The sequence below is a fragment of the Salvelinus fontinalis genome, chromosome 7 (assembly GCF_029448725.1).
Source record: "Salvelinus fontinalis isolate EN_2023a chromosome 7, ASM2944872v1, whole genome shotgun sequence".
In the NCBI taxonomy this organism is placed as follows: Eukaryota; Metazoa; Chordata; class Actinopteri; order Salmoniformes; family Salmonidae; genus Salvelinus; species Salvelinus fontinalis.
Genome location: NC_074671.1, coordinates 9,542,646 through 9,567,237, shown reverse-complemented (window position 1 = coordinate 9,567,237; position 24,592 = coordinate 9,542,646). Strand labels below are relative to the sequence as shown.

Below are 24,592 nucleotides of genomic sequence, written 5' to 3'. Positions count from 1 at the left end.
AGGCCAGGACACAGAGGCTAAACTAAACCATCCCTTCTAACCATGACCAAGCAGGCCGGGACACAGAGGCTATACTAAACCATCCCTTCTAACCATGACCAAGCAGGCCGGGACACAGAGGCTAAACTAAACCATCCCTTCTAACCATGACCAAGCAGGCCGGGACACAGAGGCTATACTAAACCATCCCTTCTAACCATGACCAAGCAGGCCAGGACACAGAGGCTATACTAAACCATCCCTTCTAACCATGACCAAGCAGGCCAGGACACAGAGGCTAAACTAAACCATCCCTTCTAACCATGACCAAGCAGGCCGGGACACAGAGGCTATACTAAACCATCCCTTCTAACCATGACCAAGCAGGCCGGGACACAGAGGCTAAACTAAACCATCCCTTCTAACCATGACCAAGCAGGCCGGGACACAGAGGCTATACTAAACCATCCCTTCTAACCATGACCAAGCAGGCCAGGACACAGAGGCTAAACTAAACCATCCCTTCTAACCATGACCAAGCAGGCCGGGACACAGAGGCTAAACTAAACCATCCCTTCTAACCATGACCAAGCAGGCCGGGACACAGAGGCTAAACTAAACCATCCCTTCTAACCATGACCAAGCAGGCCGGGACATAGAGGCTAAACTAAACCATCCCTTCTAACCATGACCAAGCAGGCCGGGACACAGAGGCTAAACTAAATCATTATAAAGTCATGTGAGATAGCTCAGTGTTTATGAGCACAGGAAATAGTCAGTGGGAACTACCTTACCTGTCATGTGCATCATTTACACCAATCAAGACAATTTCATTCACCTGTTCCGTCATAGTGATCAACACTCCATAACACCTGTTCCATCATAGTGATAACACCTGTTCCATCATAGTGATCAACACTCCATAACAACTGTTCCATCATAGTGATCAACACTCCATAACACCTGTTCCATCATAGTGATCAACACTCCATAACAACTGTTCCATCATAGTGATCAACACTCCATAACAACTGTTCCATCATAGTGATCAACACTCCATAACACCTGTTCCATCATAGTGATCAACACTCCATAACAACTGTTCCATCATAGTGATCAACACTCCATAACACCTGTTCCATCATAGTGATCAACACTCCATAACAACTGTTCCATCATAGTGATAACAACTGTTCCATCATAGTGATCAACACTCCATAACAACTGTTCCATCATAGTGATCAACACTCCATAACACCTGTTCCATCATAGTGATCAACACTCCATAACAACTGTTCCATCATAGTGATCAACACTCCATAACACCTGTTCCATCATAGTGATCAACACTCCATAACACCTGTTCCATCATAGTGATCAACACTCCATAACACCTGTTCCATCATAGTGATAACACTCCATAACACCTGTTCCATCATAGTGATAACAACTGTTCCATCATAGTGATCAACACTCCATAACACCTGTTCCATCATAGTGATAACACTCCATAACAACTGTTCCATCATAGTGATCAACACTCCATAACACCTGTTCCATCATAGTGATCAACACTCCATAACAACTGTTCCATCATAGTGATCAACACTCCATAACAACTGTTCCATCATAGTGATCAACACTCCATAACACCTGTTCTATCATAGTGATCAACACTCCGTAACAACTGTTCCATCATAGTGATCAACACTCCATAACAACTGTTCCATCATAGTGATCAACACTCCATAACACCTGTTCCATCATAGTGTTCAACACTCCATAACACCTGTTCCATCATAGTGATCAACACTCCATAACACCTGTTCCATCATAGTGATCAACACTCCATAACAACTGTTCCATCATAGTGATCAACACTCCGTAACACCTGTTCCGTCATAGTGATCAACACTCCGTAACACCTGTTCCGCCATAGTGATCAACACTCCATAACACCTGTTCCATCATAGTGATAACACCTGTTCCATCATAGTGATCAACACTCCATAACACCTGTTCCGTCATAGTGATCAACACTCCATAACACCTGTTCCATCATAGTGATCAACACTCCATAACAACTGTTCCATCATAGTGATCAACACTCCGTAACACCTGTTCCATCATAGTGATCAACACTCCATAACACCTGTTCCATCATAGTGATAACACCTGTTCCATCATAGTGATCAACACTCCATAACACCTGTTCCATCATAGTGATCAACACTCCATAACACCTGTTCCATCATAGTGATCAACACTCCATAACACCTGTTCCATCATAGTGATCAACACTCCATAACACCTGTTCCATCATAGTGATAACACCTGTTCCATCATAGTGATCAACACTCCATAACACCTGTTCCGTCATAGTGATCAACACTCCATAACACCTGTTCCATCATAGTGATCAACACTCCATAACAACTGTTCCATCATAGTGATCAACACTCCATAACACCTGTTCCATCATAGTGATCAACACTCCATAACACCTGTTCCATCATAGTGATCAACACTCCATAACACCTGTTCCATCATAGTGATCAACACTCCATAACAACTGTTCCATCATAGTGATCAACACTCCATAACACCTGTTCCGTCATAGTGATCAACACTCCATAACACCTGTTCCATCATAGTGATCAACACTCCATAACACCTGTTCCATCATAGTGATAACACCTGTTCCATCATAGTGATCAACACTCCATAACACCTGTTCCATCATAGTGATCAACACTCCGTAACAACTGTTCCATCATAGTGATCAACACTCCATAACACCTGTTCCATCATAGTGATCAACACTCCATAACAACTGTTCCATCATAGTGATCAACACTCCATAACAACTGTTCCATCATAGTGATCAACACTCCATAACACCTGTTCCATCATAGTGATCAACACTCCATAACACCTGTTCCATCATAGTGATCAACACTCCATAACACCTGTTCCATCATAGTGATCAACACTCCATAACACCTGTTCCATCATAGTGATCAACACTCCATAACAACTGTTCCATCATAGTGATCAACACTCCATAACACCTGTTCCATCATAGTGATCAACACTCCATAACACCTGTTCCATCATAGTGATCAACACTCCGTAACACCTGTTCCATCATAGTGATCAACACTCCATAACACCTGTTCCATCATAGTGATAACAACTGTTCCATCATAGTGATCAACACTCCATAACACCTGTTCCATCATAGTGATCAACACTCCATAACACCTGTTCCATCATAGTGATCAACACTCCATAACACCTGTTCCATCATAGTGATCAACACTCCATAACAACTGTTCCGTCATAGTGATCAACACTCCATAACACCTGTTCCATCATAGTGATCAACACTCCATAACACCTGTTCCATCATAGTGATCAACTCCCCACCCTTGTCCCCCATGTGCACTATAGTTTGAAGTGAAAGTGACATTGACAGTCTCATTTAACCAGTTGACTATTCACCCAAAGACCAGTCAGGATGGATGTAGACCCAGCAGCCAGGCAGTGGGAGGAGGGAAGAGGCTAGCAGAGCTGAAGACTCCTGGGTCTGGACCGGACACTACTGCCTTAGCCCTCAGACCACCACTAGGCCACAGGCCGGACAGGGATCCGAGACGCCACCGCTGCTGCTCAGATGACCTGTGGATCGAAGAGGAAACGAGACGGAAGCGGAAGCTGGCCCGAGTGATGAGGGGAAGCCTGGGACAACTCAACACACACTGTCCTGAAGAGCTCGACAAAGTAGGACTCCTCCATGCTTACCCGTGCAAAACAACTTACAGCCTAGGGAGATGGATTTTGTCTCTCTCCTCCTCTTCCTCCTCCTTCCTCCTCTTCATCTACGTACTGTCTCGAGGATGGTTCCCTCCTCCTCTTCCTTCTCCTCTTCATCTACGTACTGTCTCGAGGATGGTTCCCTTCTCCTCCTCCTCCTTCATCTACGTATTGTCATGAGGATGATTCCCTCCTCCGCTCTTCTATCCTTCGTCAGCTGTCTTCGACTGAGTTTTGACATCTTTCCTTTGTTAACCCCCCCTTCCATTTCATCTTTTGTGGATGTCTTTCTCGCTCCTCTTTCCGTACCAGTCTCTCTCTCAGCTCCTACTGTTAACATGCATGCACCTTCAGCTCAATCTGTTCAGGAAAAAAACATATCTGTTGCGCTATCACATGTTATAGTACACGTATATTCAGGATTTAAACTAAGAAAAGGCAGGGTCTTAACATTTAAAGTGAGCATTATACTAACTATAGACTTCTAGGTATGTAGGCCTTGTTGGATCCCCAGCTTTGATTTTGCCTCTTCCCCACAGTCGCATGCTCCAGTGTCCCTGTCGACCATGGAGGCATTCTCTGGGATGCTCCTGAAGACCCACTGCTTCTCCCAGAGTACCCCCATTGGTCTGGACTGTCTGGGCTGGCGACGACGCATCTCCTACCCCTGTGAGTAGCTCCTACCTCCTCCTCCTCCTACCCCTGAGAGTAGCTCCTCCCTCCTAACCCTGAGAGTAGCTCCTCCCTCCTCCTCCTCCTCCTCCTAATCCTGAGAGTAGCTCCTACCTCCTAACCCTGAGAGTAGCTCCTACCTCCTAACCCTGAGAGTAGCTCCTACCTCCTAACCCTGAGAGTAGCTCCTACCTCCTAACCCTGAGAGTAGCTCCTACCTCCTCCTCCTCCTAACCCTGAGAGTAGCTCCTACCTCCTCCTCCTCCTAACCCTGAGAGTAGCTCCTACCTCCTCCTCCTCCTAACCCTGAGAGTATCTCCTACCTCCTCCTCCTCCTAACCCTGAGAGTATCTCCTACCTCCTCCTCCTCCTAACCCTGAGAGTAGCTCCTACCTCCTCCTCCTCCTACCCCTGAGAGTAGCTCCTCCCTCCTAACCCTGAGAGTAGCTCCTCCCTCCTCCTCCTCCTCCTAATCCTGAGAGTAGCTCCTACCTCCTCCTCCTCCTAACCCTGAGAGTATCTCCTACCTCCTCCTCCTCCTAACCCTGAGAGTAGCTCCTACCTCCTCCTCCTCCTAACCCTGAGAGTAGCTCCTACCTCCTCCTCCTCCTAACCCTGAGAGTATCTCCTACCTCCTCCTCCTCTCTCGCTATGCCAAGGTTGGTTCCAATACTCTACAATGTCTTTCTTCATGATGACCACCTATTTACTAGATTATAGGTCCCCTGTTCCCCACCCCTGGCCCCCAACCCCTGTCTCAGACTCCAAATCCATTCCCTAGATGTAATTCGGTTTGAGGGACTTACTGTATTTATAATTTAGTTCCGTGTTTAAAATCATGTCCTCACCAAATCCTGGATTAGCCTGCGGGCATCATGCCACGCACTGCAGCAACATCTGTTGTAAAAAACAACGACTTTATTCTGAAGCTAGGTGTAACACTACTCTGAGCCAATTACAATTATTACTGTTTTGGCATGGACATAGTGTTGTTGTAGTACTGCCTGTCACCAGCAGGGGGATTCACATCCTCTGCACATCAGTGGTCCCACAGTTTATTGGAGCTTGGAAAGGCATCGTGCTGTTCACATTAACAGACTGTGGAGGAGAGCCAGTGACATCATCAGTTTTAAATCCAGGTCAATGACCTTTAGTCTCTGGAAGATATGCTGGTATCTCCAGATGGATCGTCTTTTGAATTTTGTGGATCTTTTTTTTTTTTTTAGTAGTCCTGTTCAAAATCCAGCCGTCACTTCAGTGGGAGAACACAGAGTTCTCCTGGAGGGTGTTTGTTGTGTGTCTGTGTGTGTGTGTGTGTGTGTGTGTCAGATTGTCTGTCTGACTCTGCTCTTCGTCTGAGAAGCCTGGAGGAGATGGAATATGGTAGGAGAGAATTGTTTAGGAAAATATCATTTATTCATTATCTACAGTTTTGGCTTTCTTTCAGGACCATTTTGATAAAAGCGAGCGATAGGTGCTCGACTCCTTTTTCTATTGCTCTGACTGTGAGAGGGTCTCCGGGGTAACCTATCATACTGCTGAGTGGGTGGACATTAGGTTGTGCTGAAGTCATTGGGTGGGCGCACGCACGCACGAGCACACACACACACACACACACACGCAGAGGCAGCAGATTGCATGCCACTCAAAGTGAGGTCAGTGTTCTTGCACCAGATGCCTTCCGTGTAATTTGATTCATTTTAGTTAATTGAATTGAAAGGCCAATCAAAGACAAGTGTAATGTCAACCTCTTTAGCTGACTGGTTAAAGGGCTGTGCAACATAGAAATAGAATGACTAGAATGGGCATCCCTATTGAAAGTCAGTAGGTTGATGATGTGGTAGTTGTATTTCTGTGGTATACACCATGCAGTGAGCTAAGCCACTTTTCACCTTCCAACACCATAATCATCTGTATTCATCATATCCCATGAAAGGATGTTTTCAAGCGAGACAGCAGAACCACCATGTATATCTGTGTCCTATGAGACAGCAGAACCACCATGTCTCTCTGTGTCCTATGAGACAGCAGAACCACCATGTCTCTCTGTGTCCTATGAGACAGCAGAACCACCATGTCTCTCTGTGTCCTATGAGACAGCAGAACCACCATGTCTCTGTGTCCTATGAGACAGCAGAACCACCATGTCTCTCTGTGTCCTATGAGACAGCAGAACCACCATGTATATCTGTGTCCTATGAGACAGCAGAACCACCATGTCTCTCTGTGTCCTATGAGACAGCAGAACCACCATGTCTCTCTGTGTCCTATGAGACAGCAGAACCACCATGTCTCTGTGTCCTATGAGACAGCAGAACCACCATGTCTCTCTGTGTCCTATGAGACAGCAGAACCACCATGTCTCTCTGTGTCCTATGAGACAGCAGAACCACCATGTCTCTCTGTGTCCTATGAGACAGCAGAACCACCATGTCTCTGTGTCCTATGAGACAGCAGAACCACCATGTCTCTCTGTGTCCTATGAGACAGCAGAACCACCATGTCTCTGTGTCCTATGAGACAGCAGAACCACCATGTCTCTCTGTGTCCTATGAGACAGCAGAACCACCATGTCTCTGTGTCCTATGAGACAGCAGAACCACCATGTCTCTCTGTGTCCTATGAGACAGCAGAACCACCATGTCTCTCTGTGTCCTATGAGACAGCAGAACCACCATGTCTCTGTGTCCTATGAGACAGCAGAACCACCATGTCTCTGTGTCCTATGAGACAGCAGAACCACCATGTCTCTCTGTGTCCTATGAGACAGCAGAACCACCATGTCTCTCTGTGTCCTATGAGACAGCAGAACCACCATGTCTCTCTGTGTCCTATGAGACAGCAGAACCACCATGTCTCTGTGTCCTATGAGACAGCAGAACCACCATGTATATCTGTGTCCTATGAGACAGCAGAACCACCATGTCTCTGTGTCCTATGAGACAGCAGAACCACCATGTCTCTCTGTGTCCTATGAGACAGCAGAACCACCATGTCTCTCTGTGTCCTATGAGACAGCAGAACCACCATGTCTCTCTGTGTCCTATGAGACAGCAGAACCACCATGTATATCTGTGTCCTATGAGACAGCAGAACCACCATGTCTCTCTGTGTCCTATGAGACAGCAGAACCACCATGTCTCTCTGTGTCCTATGAGACAGCAGAACCACCATGTCTCTGTGTCCTATGAGACAGCAGAACCACCATGTCTCTCTGTGTCCTATGAGACAGCAGAACCACCATGTATATCTGTGTCCTATGAGACAGCAGAACCACCATGTCTCTGTGTCCTATGAGACAGTAGAACCACCATGTCTCTCTGTGTCCTATGAGACAGAGACTGCAGGTTCTCACTGAACCTGTACTTTGTCAAGGTTTTTCTAAGGTTTTGATCAGTAAAAATGCTCAAATAGTTAGCCACGGTGTACTGTCGATTTAGGGCCAGATAGCACTGCATGTTGCTTTGTTCTTGTGTTTCCCAATAAGTAATGTGTTTTTTTGACTGTGTTGTAATTTGGTTTATTCTGATTGATTGGATGTTCTGGTCCCGAGGCTTCAGTGTGTTAGTAGAACAGGTTTGTGAATTCAGGACAAGCTGGATGAGGGGACTCTTTTCTTTGCTCAGCTCTTGGCATTGCAGGGCTTGGTAATTATGTGAGAGGATCACTATTTTAAATGCTTCCTCAACATAATTGCTCTTGTTTGAATTTTTATTATTAGTAGATATTGGCCTAATTCTGCCTTGCATGCATTTTTTGTAGTTTTACTCTGGACGTGTAAGATAATCTTACAGAACTCTGCATGCAGGGTTTCAATGGGGTGTTTGTCAAATTGGGTGAAATCTTGTTTTGCAAGTGGACCCCACACCTCACTGCCATAAAGGGCAATTGTTTCAATGACACATGAAATTAGTTTTAGCCTAATTTTGAATTTGTTTTTTTAAGGGTGTAGAATGCCCTGTCTGCTTTCTCTCGCAGTTCATTAACTGCCTCATTTAGGTGTCCAGTTCAGCTTATTTTTTAACCTAATTAATTGTAGTGTGCAGTACTCTATATATTTAAACCTAAGTAATTGTAGTGTGTGCAGTACTCTATATATTTAAACCTAAGTAATTGTAGTGTGTGCAGTACTCTATATATTTAAACCTAAGTAATTGTAGTGTGTGCAGTACTCTATATATTTAAACCTAAGTAATTGTAGTGTGCAGTACGCTATATACACTGCTCAAAAAAATAAAGGGAACACTTAAACAACACAATGTATCTCCAAGTCAATCACACTTCTGTGAAATCAAACGGTCCACTTAGGAAGCAACACTGATTGACAATAAATTTCACATGCTGTTGTGCAAATGGAATAGACAAAAGGTGGAAATTATAGGCAATTAGCAAGACACCCCAAAAAAGGAGTGATTCTGCAGGTGATGACCACAGACCACTTCTCAGTTCCTATGCTTCCTGGCTGATGTTTTGGTCACTTTTGAATGCTGGCGGTGCTCTCACTCTAGTGGTAGCATGAGACGGAGTCTACAACCCACACAAGTGGCTCAGGTAGTGCAGTTCATCCAGGATGGCACATCAATGCGAACTGTGGCAAAAAGGTTTGTGTTGCTTCCTAAGTGGACAGTTTGATTTCACAGAAGTGTGATTGACTTGGAGATACATTGTGTTGTTTAGGTGTTCCCTTTATTTTTTTGAGCAGTGTATTTAAACCTAAGTAATTGTAGTGTGTGCAGTACTCTATATATTTAAACCTAAGTAATTGTAGTGTGTGCAGTACTCTATATATTTAAACCTAAGTAATTGTAGTGTGTGCAGTACTCTATATATTTAAACCTAAGTAATTGTAGTGTGTGCAGTACTCTATATATTTAAACCTAAGTAATTGTAGTGTGTGCAGTGCTCTATATATTTAAACCTAAGTAATTGTAGTGTGTGCAGTACTCTATATATATGTTGTACCAATTGAGAACTTAGGTCTAAGATCTGGATCTTCTCTGGAAAATCCTTATTTTAGTATTTTTGGGGTTTACTGCCAGGGCCCAGGTCTGGCAGTACTGCTCTAGCAGGTCCAGGCTCTACTGTAGGCCATGTGCTGCGGGTGACAGCAGGCACAGGTCATCTGCCAAGAGTAGGCATTCAACCTCTGAATTATGGAGACTAACACCAGGGGCTGATGATTTTTCTATAATAGTGGGCAATTCGTTGATGTAAATATTGAAGAGTGCAGGGCTCAGATTGCAACCCTGGCGAAGGCCCCGCCCCGGTTTAAGAATTCTGTTATTTTCTTGCCAATGTTGATGCTGCACGTATTGCCAGTATACATTGAATGAATGATGTCATATGATGTCATACCCCTACGCCGCTTTCAAATAACTTTGTAGAACAGTCCTGTATGCCAAATAGAATCAAATGCTTTTTGGAAGTTGTTAAAGCAAGCGTAAATGTTGGTGTTATTTTGGTGGACATGTTTGTCTATCAATGTGTGTAGGGTGTCTCTCTCTCTCGCTCTCTCTCCCTCTTCTCTCTCTCTCTCTTCTCTCTTTTCTCTCTCTTTTCTCTGTCTCTCTCTCTTTTCTCTGTCTGTCTCTCTCTCTTTTCTCTCTCTCTCTCTCTTTTCTCTCTCTCTCTCTCTTTTCTTTCTCTCTATTTTCTCTCTTGTCTCTCTCTTTCCCACAGTTCTTGTCTAATCATCAGGTGAATGATAATGGCAAGAATAAGTAACCAACATTTAAAAATGTATAGATTTGATAGTTTTTCATTATTTTGACCTCCCCACATTATATAACATAGCCTATTCGCTAGAAATGTAAGACCAACTAGGGCTGTGTCGATTATGGAATTTTAGGTAACGATTAATTGTCATGCAGATGGCCACAGTTATTGTAATTTCTGTTGAAAAATGTTTTGAACTTGTAATGCATCATAATGCTTTTTGAAGGACATACATAATGAATACAACACACATCTCTCAAAAAGAAATGGTTTTGACCGTTTTCGAACTTTTAGAAATTAAGTTTTTCCTCCCAACCGTACCATTCTGCTCATAAAATGATTACTAACTTTACCCACTTCATGAAAAAATGAAAACTGATAGTGTAAACTATATCTGGGTGAATATAAAGTTGAATCCGCCTTCTTCTTAAATTAATGTATTAAGCTGATTTTGGCGATTATTTATACGATTGTTGCCCTACTCCAAACACGTTTGCTAATAGCAGCTGTTTAGTTAGCTGAACAAAGGTTAGTAATGTGTTGGCAAAAATGTATGTCCAAGTCCAAAAAAGCAGCCAACGTCACATGCCACAACTGAAAGGTTGCTATTTCGAATTCCCGGAGCCGACAAGGTGAAAAATCTGTCGCTGTGCCCTTGAGAAAGGCCCTTAATCCTAATTGATTCAAGGGCGCTGTATAATGGTGACCCTGGCCATGACCCCATTCTCTGCAAGTGTCTCAGGGAAAGTTGAGATAAGCAGGTCACATATTTCCATTACACACTTGTGTGAAACAGGATAGACATAAACACCAAATGATTATATACTCATGGGTGCTTTTTTAATACAGATACTCCAGTGAGTGTAATTAGCTCCAAGGAGTGTAAGTTGCTCAATATTAGAAGTTCAGAAATAAAGTTGACATCGTTAGGAAGAATATACTACTGTTTCTACTGTAGGTATGCAATTCAACATTTAATTAAAACCAGTTGAGCTGACAGCCGTTTTACACTGTTTCTGTTTGGTGATATAAATGGATGTAATGATGCAGCCGACCACCAGAGGGAGGCAAATACAAGGTTATTCGACAGAGGACCTTTACATGGTCCTAGGAAGGTCTGGATGGCTCTCTTCTGACTTATAATGTAAACATATACATATTTTTTTAAAGTAATTCTAGTGCCCGATTTTGGTGACTATCGGATTAAGAGGTTTTAAAATATTGTTGCTAGCGATATTCACATTTTAGTTTTTTTATCCATGAACCCCTGCAGTACCTCTGCGGATCCTAAGTTGAATACCCCTGGTGTAGTGGAAATGTCTGGAACGTTCTCCCTCATGTCTACTTCCGTGTGTTCTGAGTGAATATGTCCTTAATGGAGAAATCTGGAGTCTTGTTCCCTGTGCTCTGAGTGAATATGTCCTTTATGGAGAAATCTGGAACCTTCTCCCTCATGAGTGAAAACAAAACATTTATTTAAGTTTGAATTATTTTGTAAATGTATTGTAGCCAGCCAGACAGCGATATATCTTCATGTGTTGATCTAACTTGGGTATGGGATGTGAATATAGGATATGAATATGGGTTATTAATATGGGATATGGATAAGCAGACATGACTGTAGTACAGTGAAGGCTCCTCAGAGGAGGAAGGGGAGGACCATCCTCCTCAGTGAATTTCATTTTTTAAAGTAAAACATTTAATAAGTTATATTATTTAGATAAAAGTATGCTATAAATGTATTAATGTCACCAAATAATTTATTAAAACACACTGTTTTGCAATGAAGGTCTACAGTAGCCTCAACGGCACTCTGTAGGGTAGCAGCATGGTGTAGCCGGAGGACAGATAGTTTCCGTCCTCCTCTGGGCACATTGACTTCAATACAAAACCTAGGAGGCTCATGGTTCTCACCCCCTTCCATAGACTTAGACAGTAATTATGACAACTTCCAGAGGACATCTTCCAACCTATCAGAACTCTTGTAGCAAGAACTGACACAAGGATCAGAGAATGATCTAGTACTGAAAGCATAAGCTACAGCTAGCTAGCACTGCAGTGTATAAAATGTGGTGAGTAGTTGACTCATAGATGGAGAAAGACAATAGTCCAAATGAAGGAGAAGCAAGAGGGATGCTATGTTAGCTAGCTGGCAATGACTATCCAACACATCACTGGAACTCTTCCAAGTCAAGGTAAGTTTTTGTTTTTACTAATGTATTGCCACCTGGGCCCGCTGGTGTAAGTGCTAAACTGCTTACTGACTGTACACTAATGTTACTGCATGATTGTAGCGGGTTTACTAATGCATTAGTTATATTAGCTGTGTTGACTATGATGTTACTTTACACTGTAGGCTGTGTGTAGCGGTTATGATATGGTTTGGTTTGGAAAGGTTTTTTTTAGCCCGGTCACATACAGCTGATGTGTTGTGCATTGAAGTCCACAAGTGATAGAGGAATTTTATTCCTATGTGTTCGTTAACCAATTCAATTATAACAAAGCAAACACTCTTTCCGTTTCTAATAATTTGTAAGGTTCTTATTTGCATAAAATAGACGAAGACCAGTCTCCAAATTAATCAATAGCTTTATTCTCGAGAGGGCTCTGTTTATCATTTCTGGTACATTGGTTTATATACCTCACATTTCGTCATAAACGTCCCTCCTCATCTTATTTTATCTCCACAGAGTTATAGCTGGGTCGGTTCAAACATAGGTAAATGAGTCTCTTTGTTTTCTTTAGGCACACACATACCTTCCTCTCTTCCCATGTACATGCTACATAACCTCTAATCCTAATGGTCAAGTTTCTGGGTAGAATTATTTAATCATTTATCTTAAACCTTGATAAAATATCTTAACAACAAGCGAAGGGAAAAGGTGAGAGGAGGAGAGCGCATAAATGCGAGAAGGTTTTCAACGTGGCTACTATGAAAGTGAACTATGTTTACGAGTGATCAGTGGTACATTCATTCCGCGGATTCTGTTGAAAAAACAGTTTCCTTACGGAAGCAAACGGAATGAAACGGGGATAAACATATCTGATATTGTCCAATAGAAACTCTCGTTTGCAACTGTTGGACTAATGAGTACACCCTAGATCACCTAGATGCAGGCAAGAGTGTGCAAGCGGTGGTATTGAACGTGACTTTGTCTGTCACCTCAAATTTTTCTCTCGACCTGTGTGCACCTACGTTGTAAACTTTCATTCATACGCTAGGTTGTAACAACCTCATGATGGGTACAGGGGAAAATTAGAGTATCATGTAGTAGCCTAAACCTATCGATGTTACATTGAACTGGGTGAATGGAATATGAATGACAGTCATCCAATATGCTGTAATAGAAATAAAGACATGCTCATATTTATATTTTTAAAGGTCCTCCCTCATCTTAAACGACACCATCTGCCACTGCTGTATTGTATTTAGGGCCTAGAGACCCTAGACTGAAATAACACTCTTCTTCTGGTTACATGTTTTGTGTATATCTTTGCAAAGTCATGTCAGAGCTGTTGGATTGTACAGATAGAGTATATCTCAGTAGGAGTACATGGAGTTTATAATGTTTACAGTAATATAGAGCAGTGGATCAGGTAAGCCCCCCCCCCTCTATTTCATTTCCTCTCTTTCTCAATCTTCCTCTCTACCTCCCTCCTTGCCTCTCTCCCTCTCTCCCTCCATCCCTCATTCCCTCTCTCCCTCGCTCCCTCTTTCCTTCCATCCCTCTCTCCCTCCATCCCTCTCTCCCTCATCCCTCTCTCCCTCCATCCATCCCTCTCTCCCTCCATCCCTCTCTCGCCCTCCATCCCTCTCTCTCTCCCTCTCTCCCTCCATCCCTCATTCCCTCTCTACCCCCCCTCCCTCCCTTCCTCTCTCATTCCATCTCTCTCTCTCTCTCTTTCTCAAGGCATTAGTAGGAATCCTTGTAACTGTTTAAGCCGATGATCCTCTCCTCCCTGACAGGTTCAAATGCATTGGGAGCTTTAGCCATGACTGCCAGGTTTCAACAGCCTGACTTTCTATTGACAATACACACATGCATGTGCACTCTCTCACACACACACACACACACACACACACACACACACACACACACACACACACACACACACACACACACACACACACACACACACACACACACACACACACACACACACACACACACACACACACACACACACACCATATAACAACAGCAATGCTTTAGAAACAGCAGAGGATGGGAGAGGGCAGGGGGTAGACAGGACCGGGGAGACGGAGGGGAGGAGGGGTTAGACGGGGATATTTTCAGTCCCACCATAATAGCACTGCACCAAGATATTACAGAGAGATCAGCCATCAGCTGCAGCCAGGCAAGTCACTCTGCAGAGTCACAGAACCCACCTAGTGGAGCCCCACTGTGTGTGTGTGGTAGCGAGGAACGGAGAGAGTGCAAGGGAGAGCGGGAGAGGAGGGAGGGCAAGCGAGAGAGGGAGAGAGAGGGAGAGAGAGGGAGAGAGAGGGAGAGAGAGATGAGGCGCAGCAGCCAGTGAGTGCAGAGCAGAGCCAGAGAGAGGAGCAAAGCAACAGCCGAGACAGAAAGCACTCACTGACTGACTGGAGCTTACTGACACACGGAGCTTGAGCTGTCCAGGTAGAGGCTACAGCATTCTTACCCATCTACTTACCCAGATTGACCTTCCTCTGACTGGGGGAAACGCCTACCTTGACCACGACCACTACCAGGCTCTGTTATCGGGGGCCCTCCTGTTCTGATGCGAACCCAGCAGGGCTTTGAGGAGCCCGTGCCACTGCCCGGGGACAGCTGTGGCAGCAGTGGCAGCACCAGCTCTGGTCTCTCCCCTGGATCTCCTGGTTCGGACTCGGACAGCGGTACCCCCACCGAGGGAGGTGGAAGAGGAGGGATGGGGGGAAAATGGGGAGCAGGAGGAGGAGGAGGAATGGGGAGCCTAGGAGGTACTCTCAGAGGGGTCCTCTCCCATTATTGGAGCCTGGAGAGCCTCCACTCCACCACTGGTAAGGGGGTACCTACCTCACACCTGTAGGTTACCTGTCAGTCATTCAGAGTGTGATGGTTGCCATGGTGTTGTGCTGAAGTCATTCTGTTGTCTGTCTGGACCTGTGGATCAGCTGTCAATGATGCAATACAGGCCATGTTATTGTTGTCTTGGCATTAGTAAATATACTCTAGTTTAGGACATGGACTTCATGTCTCATTGACTCAGATAGAGGATGTATTGAGTTCACTTCTCATTGACTCAGATAGAGGATGTATTGAGTTCACTTCTCATTGACTCAGATAGAGGATGTATTGAGTTCACTTCTCATTGACTCAGAGGATGTATTGAGTTCACTTCTCATTGACTCAGATAGAGGATGTATTGAGTTCACGTCTCATTGACTCAGATAGAGGATGTATTGAGTTCACGTCTCATTGACTCAGATAGAGGATGTATTGAGTTCACTTCTCATTGACTCAGATAGAGGATGTATTGAGTTCATGCCTCATTGACTCAGATAGAGGATGTATTGAGTTCACTTCTCATTGACTCAGAGGATGTATTGAGTTCACGTCTCATTGACTCAGATAGAAGATGTATTGAGTTCACTTCTCATTGACTCAGATAGAGGATGTATTGAGTTTATCTGTCATTGACTCAGATAGAGGATGTATTGAGTGTATCTGTCATTGACTCAGATAGAGGACTCATTGAGTCATTTTTGTGCTCTGTAATGTTTTGTCATTATGGCAGAGGGCTGTGTGTGCGTGCGTGCATGCACACCTGTGTGTGTGCACATGCATATATGGGTATGTGTAAGCATGTGTGAATCTGAATATTCTATAATTGCCTGTACAGTACCTGCTTCAAATCAAATGTTATTTGCCACATGCTTGGAAAACAGCAGGTGTAGACTAACAGTGAAATGCTTACCTATGGGACTTTCCCAACAATGCAGGGGCCCCGTGTTGAGGGTCAGCGTGACGAATGTGTTGTTGCCTACCCATAGCACCTGAGGGCGGCCCGTCAGGAAGTCCAGGATCCAGTTGCAGAGGGAGGTGTTTAGTCTCAGGGTCCTTAGCTTAGTGATGAGCTTTAGAGAGCACTTTGGTGTTGAACGCTGAGCTGTAGTCAATGAAAAGCATTCTCACGTAGGTGTTCCTTTTGTCCAGGTGAGAAATCACATAGTCGTCCAGAACAGCTGGTGCTCTCATGCATAGTTCAGTGTTGCTAGCCTCGAAGCCCGCATTTAGCTCGCCTGGTAGGCTCGCGTCACTGAACAGCTTGCGGCTGGGTTTCCCTTTGTGATACATTACAGTTTGCAAGCCCTGCCACATCCGACGAGCATCAGAGCGGTGTAGTAAGATTTGATCTTAGTCCTGTATTCACACTTTACCTGTTTGATGGTTCATCGGCGGGCATAGCAGGATTTCTTATAAGCATTCGTATTAGTGTCCCGCTCATTGAAAGCGGCAGCTCTAACAGTCCTCTTGTTGCATCTGAGATGTAGCCAGGCTTGGAGGAGTGGAATGATTCAGGGGAGGGAGACGGTAGCCCCATTAGCTACAGGTTAAAATGTCAGGTGTCAGGCCACAGCTGTTATTAAAGCCAGTAGAAGAGAAGAAACACCCTAATAGGCTACAGAACGGTTTGTCTCTTATCAAACAGCTTCCAATCAGTGGTGTCATCGTAACAGTGATCAAATCAAACTTTGCTTGTCACATGCGCCGAATACAACGGGTGTAGGTAGACCTTACCAAATACAGCGGGTGTAGGTAGACCTTACCTAATACAACGGGTGTAGGTAGACCTTACCTAATACAACGGGTGTAGGTAGACCTTACCTAATACAACGGGTGTAGGTAGACCTTACCTAATACAACAGGTGGAGGTAGACCTTACCTAATACAACGGGTGTAGGTAGACTTTACCTAATACAACGGGTGTAGGTAGACCTTACCTAATACAACAGGTGGAGGTAGACCTTACCTAATACAACGGGTGTAGGTAGACCTTACCTAATACAACGGGTGGAGGTAGACCTTACCTAATACAACGGGTGGAGGTAGACCTTACCTAATACAACGGGTGTAGGTAGACCTTACCTAATACAACAGGTGTAGGTAGACCTTACCTAATGCAACGGGTGTAGGTAGACTTTACCTAATACAATGGGTGTAGGTAGACTTTACCTAATACAATGGGTGTAGGTAGACCTTACCAACAATGTAGTTCAAGAAAGAGTTCTGAAATGTTTACCAAATAAACAAAATAAACTAAAGTAAAACATTTAAAAAAGTAGCACAATAAAATAACAATAACTAGGCTATATACAGGGGGTATGTTTACAGTACAGTGCAGCCTATCAGCTCATCATATAACATTTACAGTCAGTCCATCAGCTCATCATATAACATTTACAGTCAGTCCATCAGCTCATCATATAACATTTACAGTCAGTCCATCAGCTCATCATATAACATTTACAGTCAGTCCATCAGCTCATCATATAACATTTACAGTCAGTCTATCAGCTCATCATATAACATGTACAGTCAGTCTATCAGCTCATCATATAACATTTACAGTACAGTCAGTCTATCAGCTCATCATATAACATGTACAGTCAGTCTATCAGCTCATCATATAACATTTACAGTACAGTCAGTCAATCAGCCCAGCAAATAACATTTACAGTACAGTCAGTCTATCAGCCCAGCATATAACATTTACAGTACAGTACAGCCTATCAGCTCATCATATAGCATTTACAGTACAGTCAGTCTAGCACCATCATATTACATTTACATTTATAGACTGACTGTGTTTGTTTCCAAGGGCTCTCTTACACACAGACAATCGCGCAGCTACACACACACTGAATGTCCTTGGAGAAAGCTGTGGTTTTCAGAATGGCCCTGGCAGAATGTACACTGGTGTTGTCTCTCTCACACCCACCCACACATTTGTTATCTCTCTCTCTCTCTCTCTCTGTTACTCTTTCTCTCTCTCTCTCTTTCTCTTTCTCTCTCTCTTGGTGAAACCTGATCCATGGTTAACATTAAGAGCTAATGAGAGACTTATTCTCCATTGAGGCTGTTACACTGCCACTGATGAACTGAGACAGAGAGAGAAAGGATCGAGACAGACAGAGAGAGCGAAAGAGAGACAGAGAGAGCGAAAGAGAGACAGAGAGAGCGAGACAGAGAGAGAGCGAGTGAGTGAGTGAGTGACAGAGCGAGAGAGAGCGACTTAGTGAGCATAGCCTTGCTATTGAGATAGGCCGCTGAAGGCAGACCTGGCTCTCAAGAGATGACAGGCTATGTGCACACTGCCCACAAAATGAGGTGGAAACTGAGCTGCACTTCCTAACCTCCTGCCCAATGTATGACCATATTAGAGACACATATTTCCCTCAGATTACACAGACCCACAAAGAATTCGAAAACAAATCCAATTTTGATAAACTCCCATATCTATTTGGTGAAATACCACAGTGTGCAACCACAGCAGCAATATTTGTGACCTGTTGCCACAAGAAAAGGGCAACCAGTGAAGAACAAACACCAAGTCGGAAGTTTACATACACCTAATACGGAACCCAAACCGGCTGCGCGCGTGCATCATCGTGCGCTATCGTGCATACATTTATTTTGTCCCTCTACACCAAACGCGATCACGACACGCAGGTTAATATATCAAAACAAACTCTGAACCAATGATATTAAATTGGGGACAGGTCGGAAAGCATTAAACATGTATGGCAATTTAGCTAGTTAGCTTGCACTTGCTAGCTAATTTGTCCTATTTAGCTAGCTTGCTGTTGCTAGCTAATTTGTCCTGGGATATAAACATTGAGTTGTTATTTTACCTGAAATGCACAAGGTCCTCTACTCCGACAAATTAATCCACACATAAAACGGCCAACCGAATCGTTTTTAGTCATCTCTCCTCCTTCCAGGCTTTTTCATCTTTGAACTTACATGGTGATCGCATCTAAACTTTCATAGTATTACCACGACAACCGGCAAAATAGTTTGTCTTTCAATCACCCACGTGGGTATAACCAATGAGGAGATGTCACGTGGGTACCTGCTTCTATAAACCAATGAGGAGATGGGAGAGGCAGGACTTTCAGCGCGATCTGCGTCAGAAATAGGAATGACTTATATTTTAGCTCTTGGTAACGCAGATGCTCGATGGCGTGCGCAAGCAGTGTGGGTGCAATAATTGAATAACATGGATTTCTAAATGTATTTTGCGACGCTCACGCACGCGACGTGTCCGGTCTGGTCAGCATGTTAGCCAAATACATTTAAACTCAGATGTTCACAATTCCTGACATTTAATCCTAGTAAAAATTCACTGCCTTAGGTCAGTCAGGATCACCACTTTTTTTAAAGAATGTGAAATGTCAGAATAATAGTAGAGAGAATTATTTCAGCTTTTATTTCTTTCATCACATTCCCAGTGGGTCAGAAGTTTACATACACTCAATTAGTATTTGGTAGCATTGCCTTTAAATTGTTTAACTTTGGTCAAAAGTTTCAGGTAGCCTTCTACAAGCTTCCCACGATAAGTTGGGTGAATTTTGGCCCATTCCTCCTGACAGAGCTGGTGTAACTGAGTCGGGTTTGTAGACCTCCTTGTTCGCACACGCTTTTTCAGTTCTGCCGACAAATACCTTGACTTTGTTGTCCTTAAGCCATTTTGCCACAACTTTGGAAGTATGCTTGGGGTCATTGTCCATTTGGAAGACCCATTTGCGACCAAGCTTCAACTTCCTGGCTGATGTCTTGAGATGTTGCTTCAATATATCCACATAATTTTCCTACATCATGATGCCGTCTGTTTTGTGAAGTGCACCAGTCTTTCCTGCAGCAAAGCACCCCCACAACATGATGCTGCCACCCCCATGCTTCACGGTTGGGATGGTTTTCTTTTGCTTGCAAGTCTCCCCCTTTTTTCTCCAAACATAATGATGTTCATTATGGCCAAACAGTTCTATTTTTGTTTCATCAGACCAGAGGACACTTCTCCAAAATGTACGATCTTTGTCCTCATGTGCAGTTGCAAACTATAGTCTGGCTTTTTTATGGTGGTTTTGGAGCAGTGGCTTCTTCCTTGTTGAGCGGCCTTTCAGGTTATGTCAATATAGGAATTGTTTTACTGTGGTATAGATACTTTTGTACCTGTTTCCTCCAGCATCTTCACAAGGTCCTTTGCTGTTATTCTGGGAATGATTTGCACATTTCGCACCAAAATACGTTCATCTCTAGGAGACCGAACACATCTCCTTCCTGAGCGGTATGACAGCTGCGTGGTCCCATGGTGTTTATACTTGCGTACTATTGTTTGTACAGATGAACGTGGTACCTTCAGGCGTTTAGAAATTGCTCCCAAGGATGAACCAGACTTGTGGAGGTCTGCAAAGAAATTTCTGATGTCTTGGCTGATTTCTTTTGATTTTCCCATGATGTCAAGCAAAGAGGCACTGAGTTTGAAGGTAGGCCTTGAAATAAATCCCCAGGTACACCTCCAATTGACTCAAATGATGTCAATTAGCCTATCAGAAGCTTCTAAAGCCATGACATAATTTTCTGGAATTTTCAAAGCTGTTTAAAAGCACAGTCAACTTAGTGTATGTAAATTTCTACCCACTGGAATTGTGATACAGTGAATTATAAGTGAAATAATCTGTCTGTAAACAATTGTTGGAAAAATTACTTGTCATGCACGAAGTAGATGTCCTAACAGACTTGCCAAAACTAGTTTGTCAATAAGAAAGTTGTGGAGTGGTTGAAAAATGAGTTTTAATGACTCCAACCTAAGTGTATGTAAACATTCGACTTCAACAGTATGTAGACATAAATTACATTTGAAATGTCTTTATTCTTTTGTAATGTTTACTATACATTTTTTATTGTTTATTTCACTTTTGTTTTATCTATTTCACTTGCTTTGGTAAACATATGTTTCCCATGCCAATAAAGCCCCTTTAAATGAATTTAATTTAATTGAGAGAGACAGAGAGCAAGAGATAGATTTACAGTAAAAATCACTGCAGATGTGCAATTAACTATAGCTAAGTGTGTTATTACCATTAGCTAAGAATGTTATTACCTATAGCTAATATTAACTATAGCTAAGTGTGTTATTAACGTTAGCTAAGAATGTTATTACCTATAGCTAATATTAACTATAGCTAATGGTGTTATTGACTATAGCTAATGGTGTTATTGACTATAGCTAATGGTGTTTGACTATAGCTAATGGTGTTATTGACTATAGCTAATGGTGTTATTGACTATAGCTAATGGTGTTATTGACTATAGCTAATGGTGTTATTGACTATAGCTAATGGTGTTATTGACTATAGATAATGGTTTTATTGACTATAGCTAATGGTGTTATTGACTATAGCTAATGGTGTTATTGACTATAGCTAATGGTGTTATTGACTAGCTAATGGTGTTATTGACTATAGCTAATGGTGTTATTGACTATAGCTAATGGTGTTATTGACTATAGATAATGGTTTTATTGACTATAGCTAATTGTGTTATTGACTATAGCTAATGGTGTTATTGACTATAGCTAATGGTGTTATTGACTAGCTAATGGTGTTATTGATTGTAGCTAATGGTGTTATTGACTATAGCTAATGGTGTTAAACATATATGGGCTGCATGATGTGACTATAGACTATAAAAGCTTGCGCTCTGTTCCTTGCCTCAGGCTGCACAGCTGTTCTCTCAACAAGGGATCATATTTTCAACCCATCAGACTATTCTCAATTGAATCTTGTCTTTGCTAAAATTAGTTTAGATTTAGAATTGCCCATTATGAAATAGGCAGGAACAGGGGCGGAGGAAGAAAGACTAGCGAAAGGAGACTGCGCGATTTTAGTGCTGGTATGTATCTCAATGATGCCTGGTAGGCACCTTTGGTTTGAGGAGCATGGGCGATAGGTGATATTCCACTCAAACTCTGTATGCCATGGGCTCTCCAACCCTGTTCCTGTAGCTACTCAGTGCTTAATTTTGGAAACCAAGTGATATCTTTTCGGTAACATCGATAGTAACATGTTTTCAACTGTTGACAGCTCCTCTACACGCTCCAGAAAGGAATAAAGGAGAGAGAGGAGGAGAAGGAAACACACGGTGGAGATATATTCTGTATAGCTAAAGGTAATATGTTACCCAATTCATTATGAAAATATAAATAATTCCCTATTACTAGACTATTCACAATCAAATACAAATTAACTGTAATTGTGGGCTAACTGTAAGCCGTCCTGCACAATCAATGAACCAACAGCATTGCCTAGGGCTAGAAGTTCTTTCCAACACTAATGGATAGATATGTTGGAGCGTAGCATCAGGTAACCAGTCCATTCAGTATGCAAAATAATACAGCCTACACTCAAAGGCAATTACTCTAATTTGAGTATAGGCTAGCTAGACCAATTATGTATCAAAGGAATGTTAAATCAGTTTTGTTTTATGTTTCTGTGCCATGGGTAATATGCAGTAGGCTATGTATTGTACAAGGCACAATCTGGCTTGGGCTCATAAGCCTATGCATAAGCTTTAGTATGCGTATGGTTGTTTTGTATTAATCATCACCTTAGAAAGCGCTGTCCATTTCATTGTGTTAGACTTTGAAACAACATCCACGACGATCATGTTTTACACTCAATTTGAACCTGTTGTTGAACTTCTCTCTTCACATTGATCATCACAGTGAGGTGAGTTTTAAAAAGCACTATACTGTTTTGATGATCAGTGTTTGATGTGATTTTTCCATTGCATTGATGTCAGAGTGGTTAGAGGGACAATAGAGCCTTGAGTACCAGGCCATTAGGACCTGATGGAGGGACAATAGAGCCCTGAGTACCAGGCCATTAGGACCTGATCGAGAGACAATAGAGCACTGAGTACCAGGCCATTAGGACCTGATGGAGGAACAATAGAGACCTGAGTACCAGGCCATTAGGACCTGATCGAGAGACAATAGAGCACTGAGTACCAGGCCATTAGGACCTGATGGAGGAACAATAGAGCCCTGAGTACCAGGCCATTAGGACCTGATGGAGGGACAATGGAGACCTGAGTACCAGGCCATTAGGACCTGATGGAGGGACAATAGAGTCCTGAGTACCAGGCCATTAGGACCTGATGGAGGGACAATAGAGTCCTGAGTACCAGGACATTAGGACCTGATGGAGGGACAATAGAGCCCTGAGTACCAGGCCATTAGGACCTGATCGAGAGACAATAGAGTCCTGAGTACCAGGCCATTAGGACCTGATGGAGGGACAATAGAGCCCTGAGTACCAGGCCATTAGGACCTGATGATAATTACTGAGTTGGGTACTACCAAACCATGTCCAGAGTGCATAAGAAGAGATTACCGTGACTCAATGGTCACATGACTGCCGATGTAGCGATAATACTGTCACCGCAACAGCCTTAATCCTTTATCGATGTCACTTGTTAAATCTACTTCAATCAGTGTAGATGAAGGGGAGGAGACAGGTTAAATAATGATTTTTAAGCCTTGAGACAATTCAAATCAAATATTATTGGTCACATACACATGGTTGGCAGTTAATGCGAGTGTAGCGAAATGCTTGTGCTTCTAGTTTAGAACATGCAGTAATATCTAACAACAACAACCTTATACAAGGAGGAAGGAATGAATGAATGAATGAATAAGAATATGTACATATAAATATATGGATGTTCGAACGGCATAGACAAGATGCAGTAGATGGTATAGAGTACAGTATATACAAATGAGATGAGTAATGTAGGGTATGTAAACATTATATAAAGTGGCATTGTTTAAAGTGACTAGTGATACATTTATTACATCAATTTTAAATTACTAAAGTGGCTAGAGATTTGAGTCAGTATGTTGGCAGCAGCCACTCAATGTTAGTGATGGCTGTTTTATAGTCTGATGGCCTTGAGATAGAAGCTGTTTTTCAGTCTCTCCGTCCCAGCTTTGATGCACCTGTACGGACCTCGCCTTCTGGATGATAGCGGGGTGAACAGGCAGTGGCTCGGGTGGTTGTTGTCTGTCCTGGAGGGCAGGTAGTTTGCCCCCGGTGATGCGTTGTGCAGACCTCACTACCCTCTGGAGAGCCTTGCAGTTGTGGGCGGAGCAGTTGCCGTACCAGGCGGTGATACAGCCCGACAGGATGCTCTCGATTGTGCATCTGTAAAAGTTTGAGTGTTTTTGGTGACAAGCCAAATTTCTTCAGCCTCCTGAGGTTGAAGAGGCGCTATTGCGCCTTCTTCACCACGCTGTCTGTGTGGGTGGACCATTTCAGTTTGTCCGTGATGTGTATGCCGAGGAACTTAAAACTTTCCACCTTCTCCACTACTGTCCCGTC

At 43.1% G+C, this 24,592-nt stretch overlaps 1 protein-coding gene across 4 annotated transcripts in view; it reads left to right on the top strand.

Annotated features, from left to right (window-relative positions):
* LOC129858961 (rho guanine nucleotide exchange factor 4-like) overlaps positions 1-24,592 on the top strand; it is a 166,029-nt gene that overhangs the window by 72,848 nt on the left and 68,589 nt on the right. Inside the window, exons 2-3 of one of the 4 annotated variants that reach the window (XM_055928218.1) lie at positions 3,490-3,762; positions 4,335-4,464. In XM_055928218.1, the coding sequence (XP_055784193.1) occupies positions 3,490-3,762; positions 4,335-4,464 (403 nt within the window). Of the gene's footprint in view, positions 1-3,489; positions 4,465-14,685; positions 15,206-24,592 lie in introns of those variants that run through there. The other 3 variants (XM_055928219.1, XM_055928220.1, XM_055928221.1) reach the window with 3 other exon arrangements.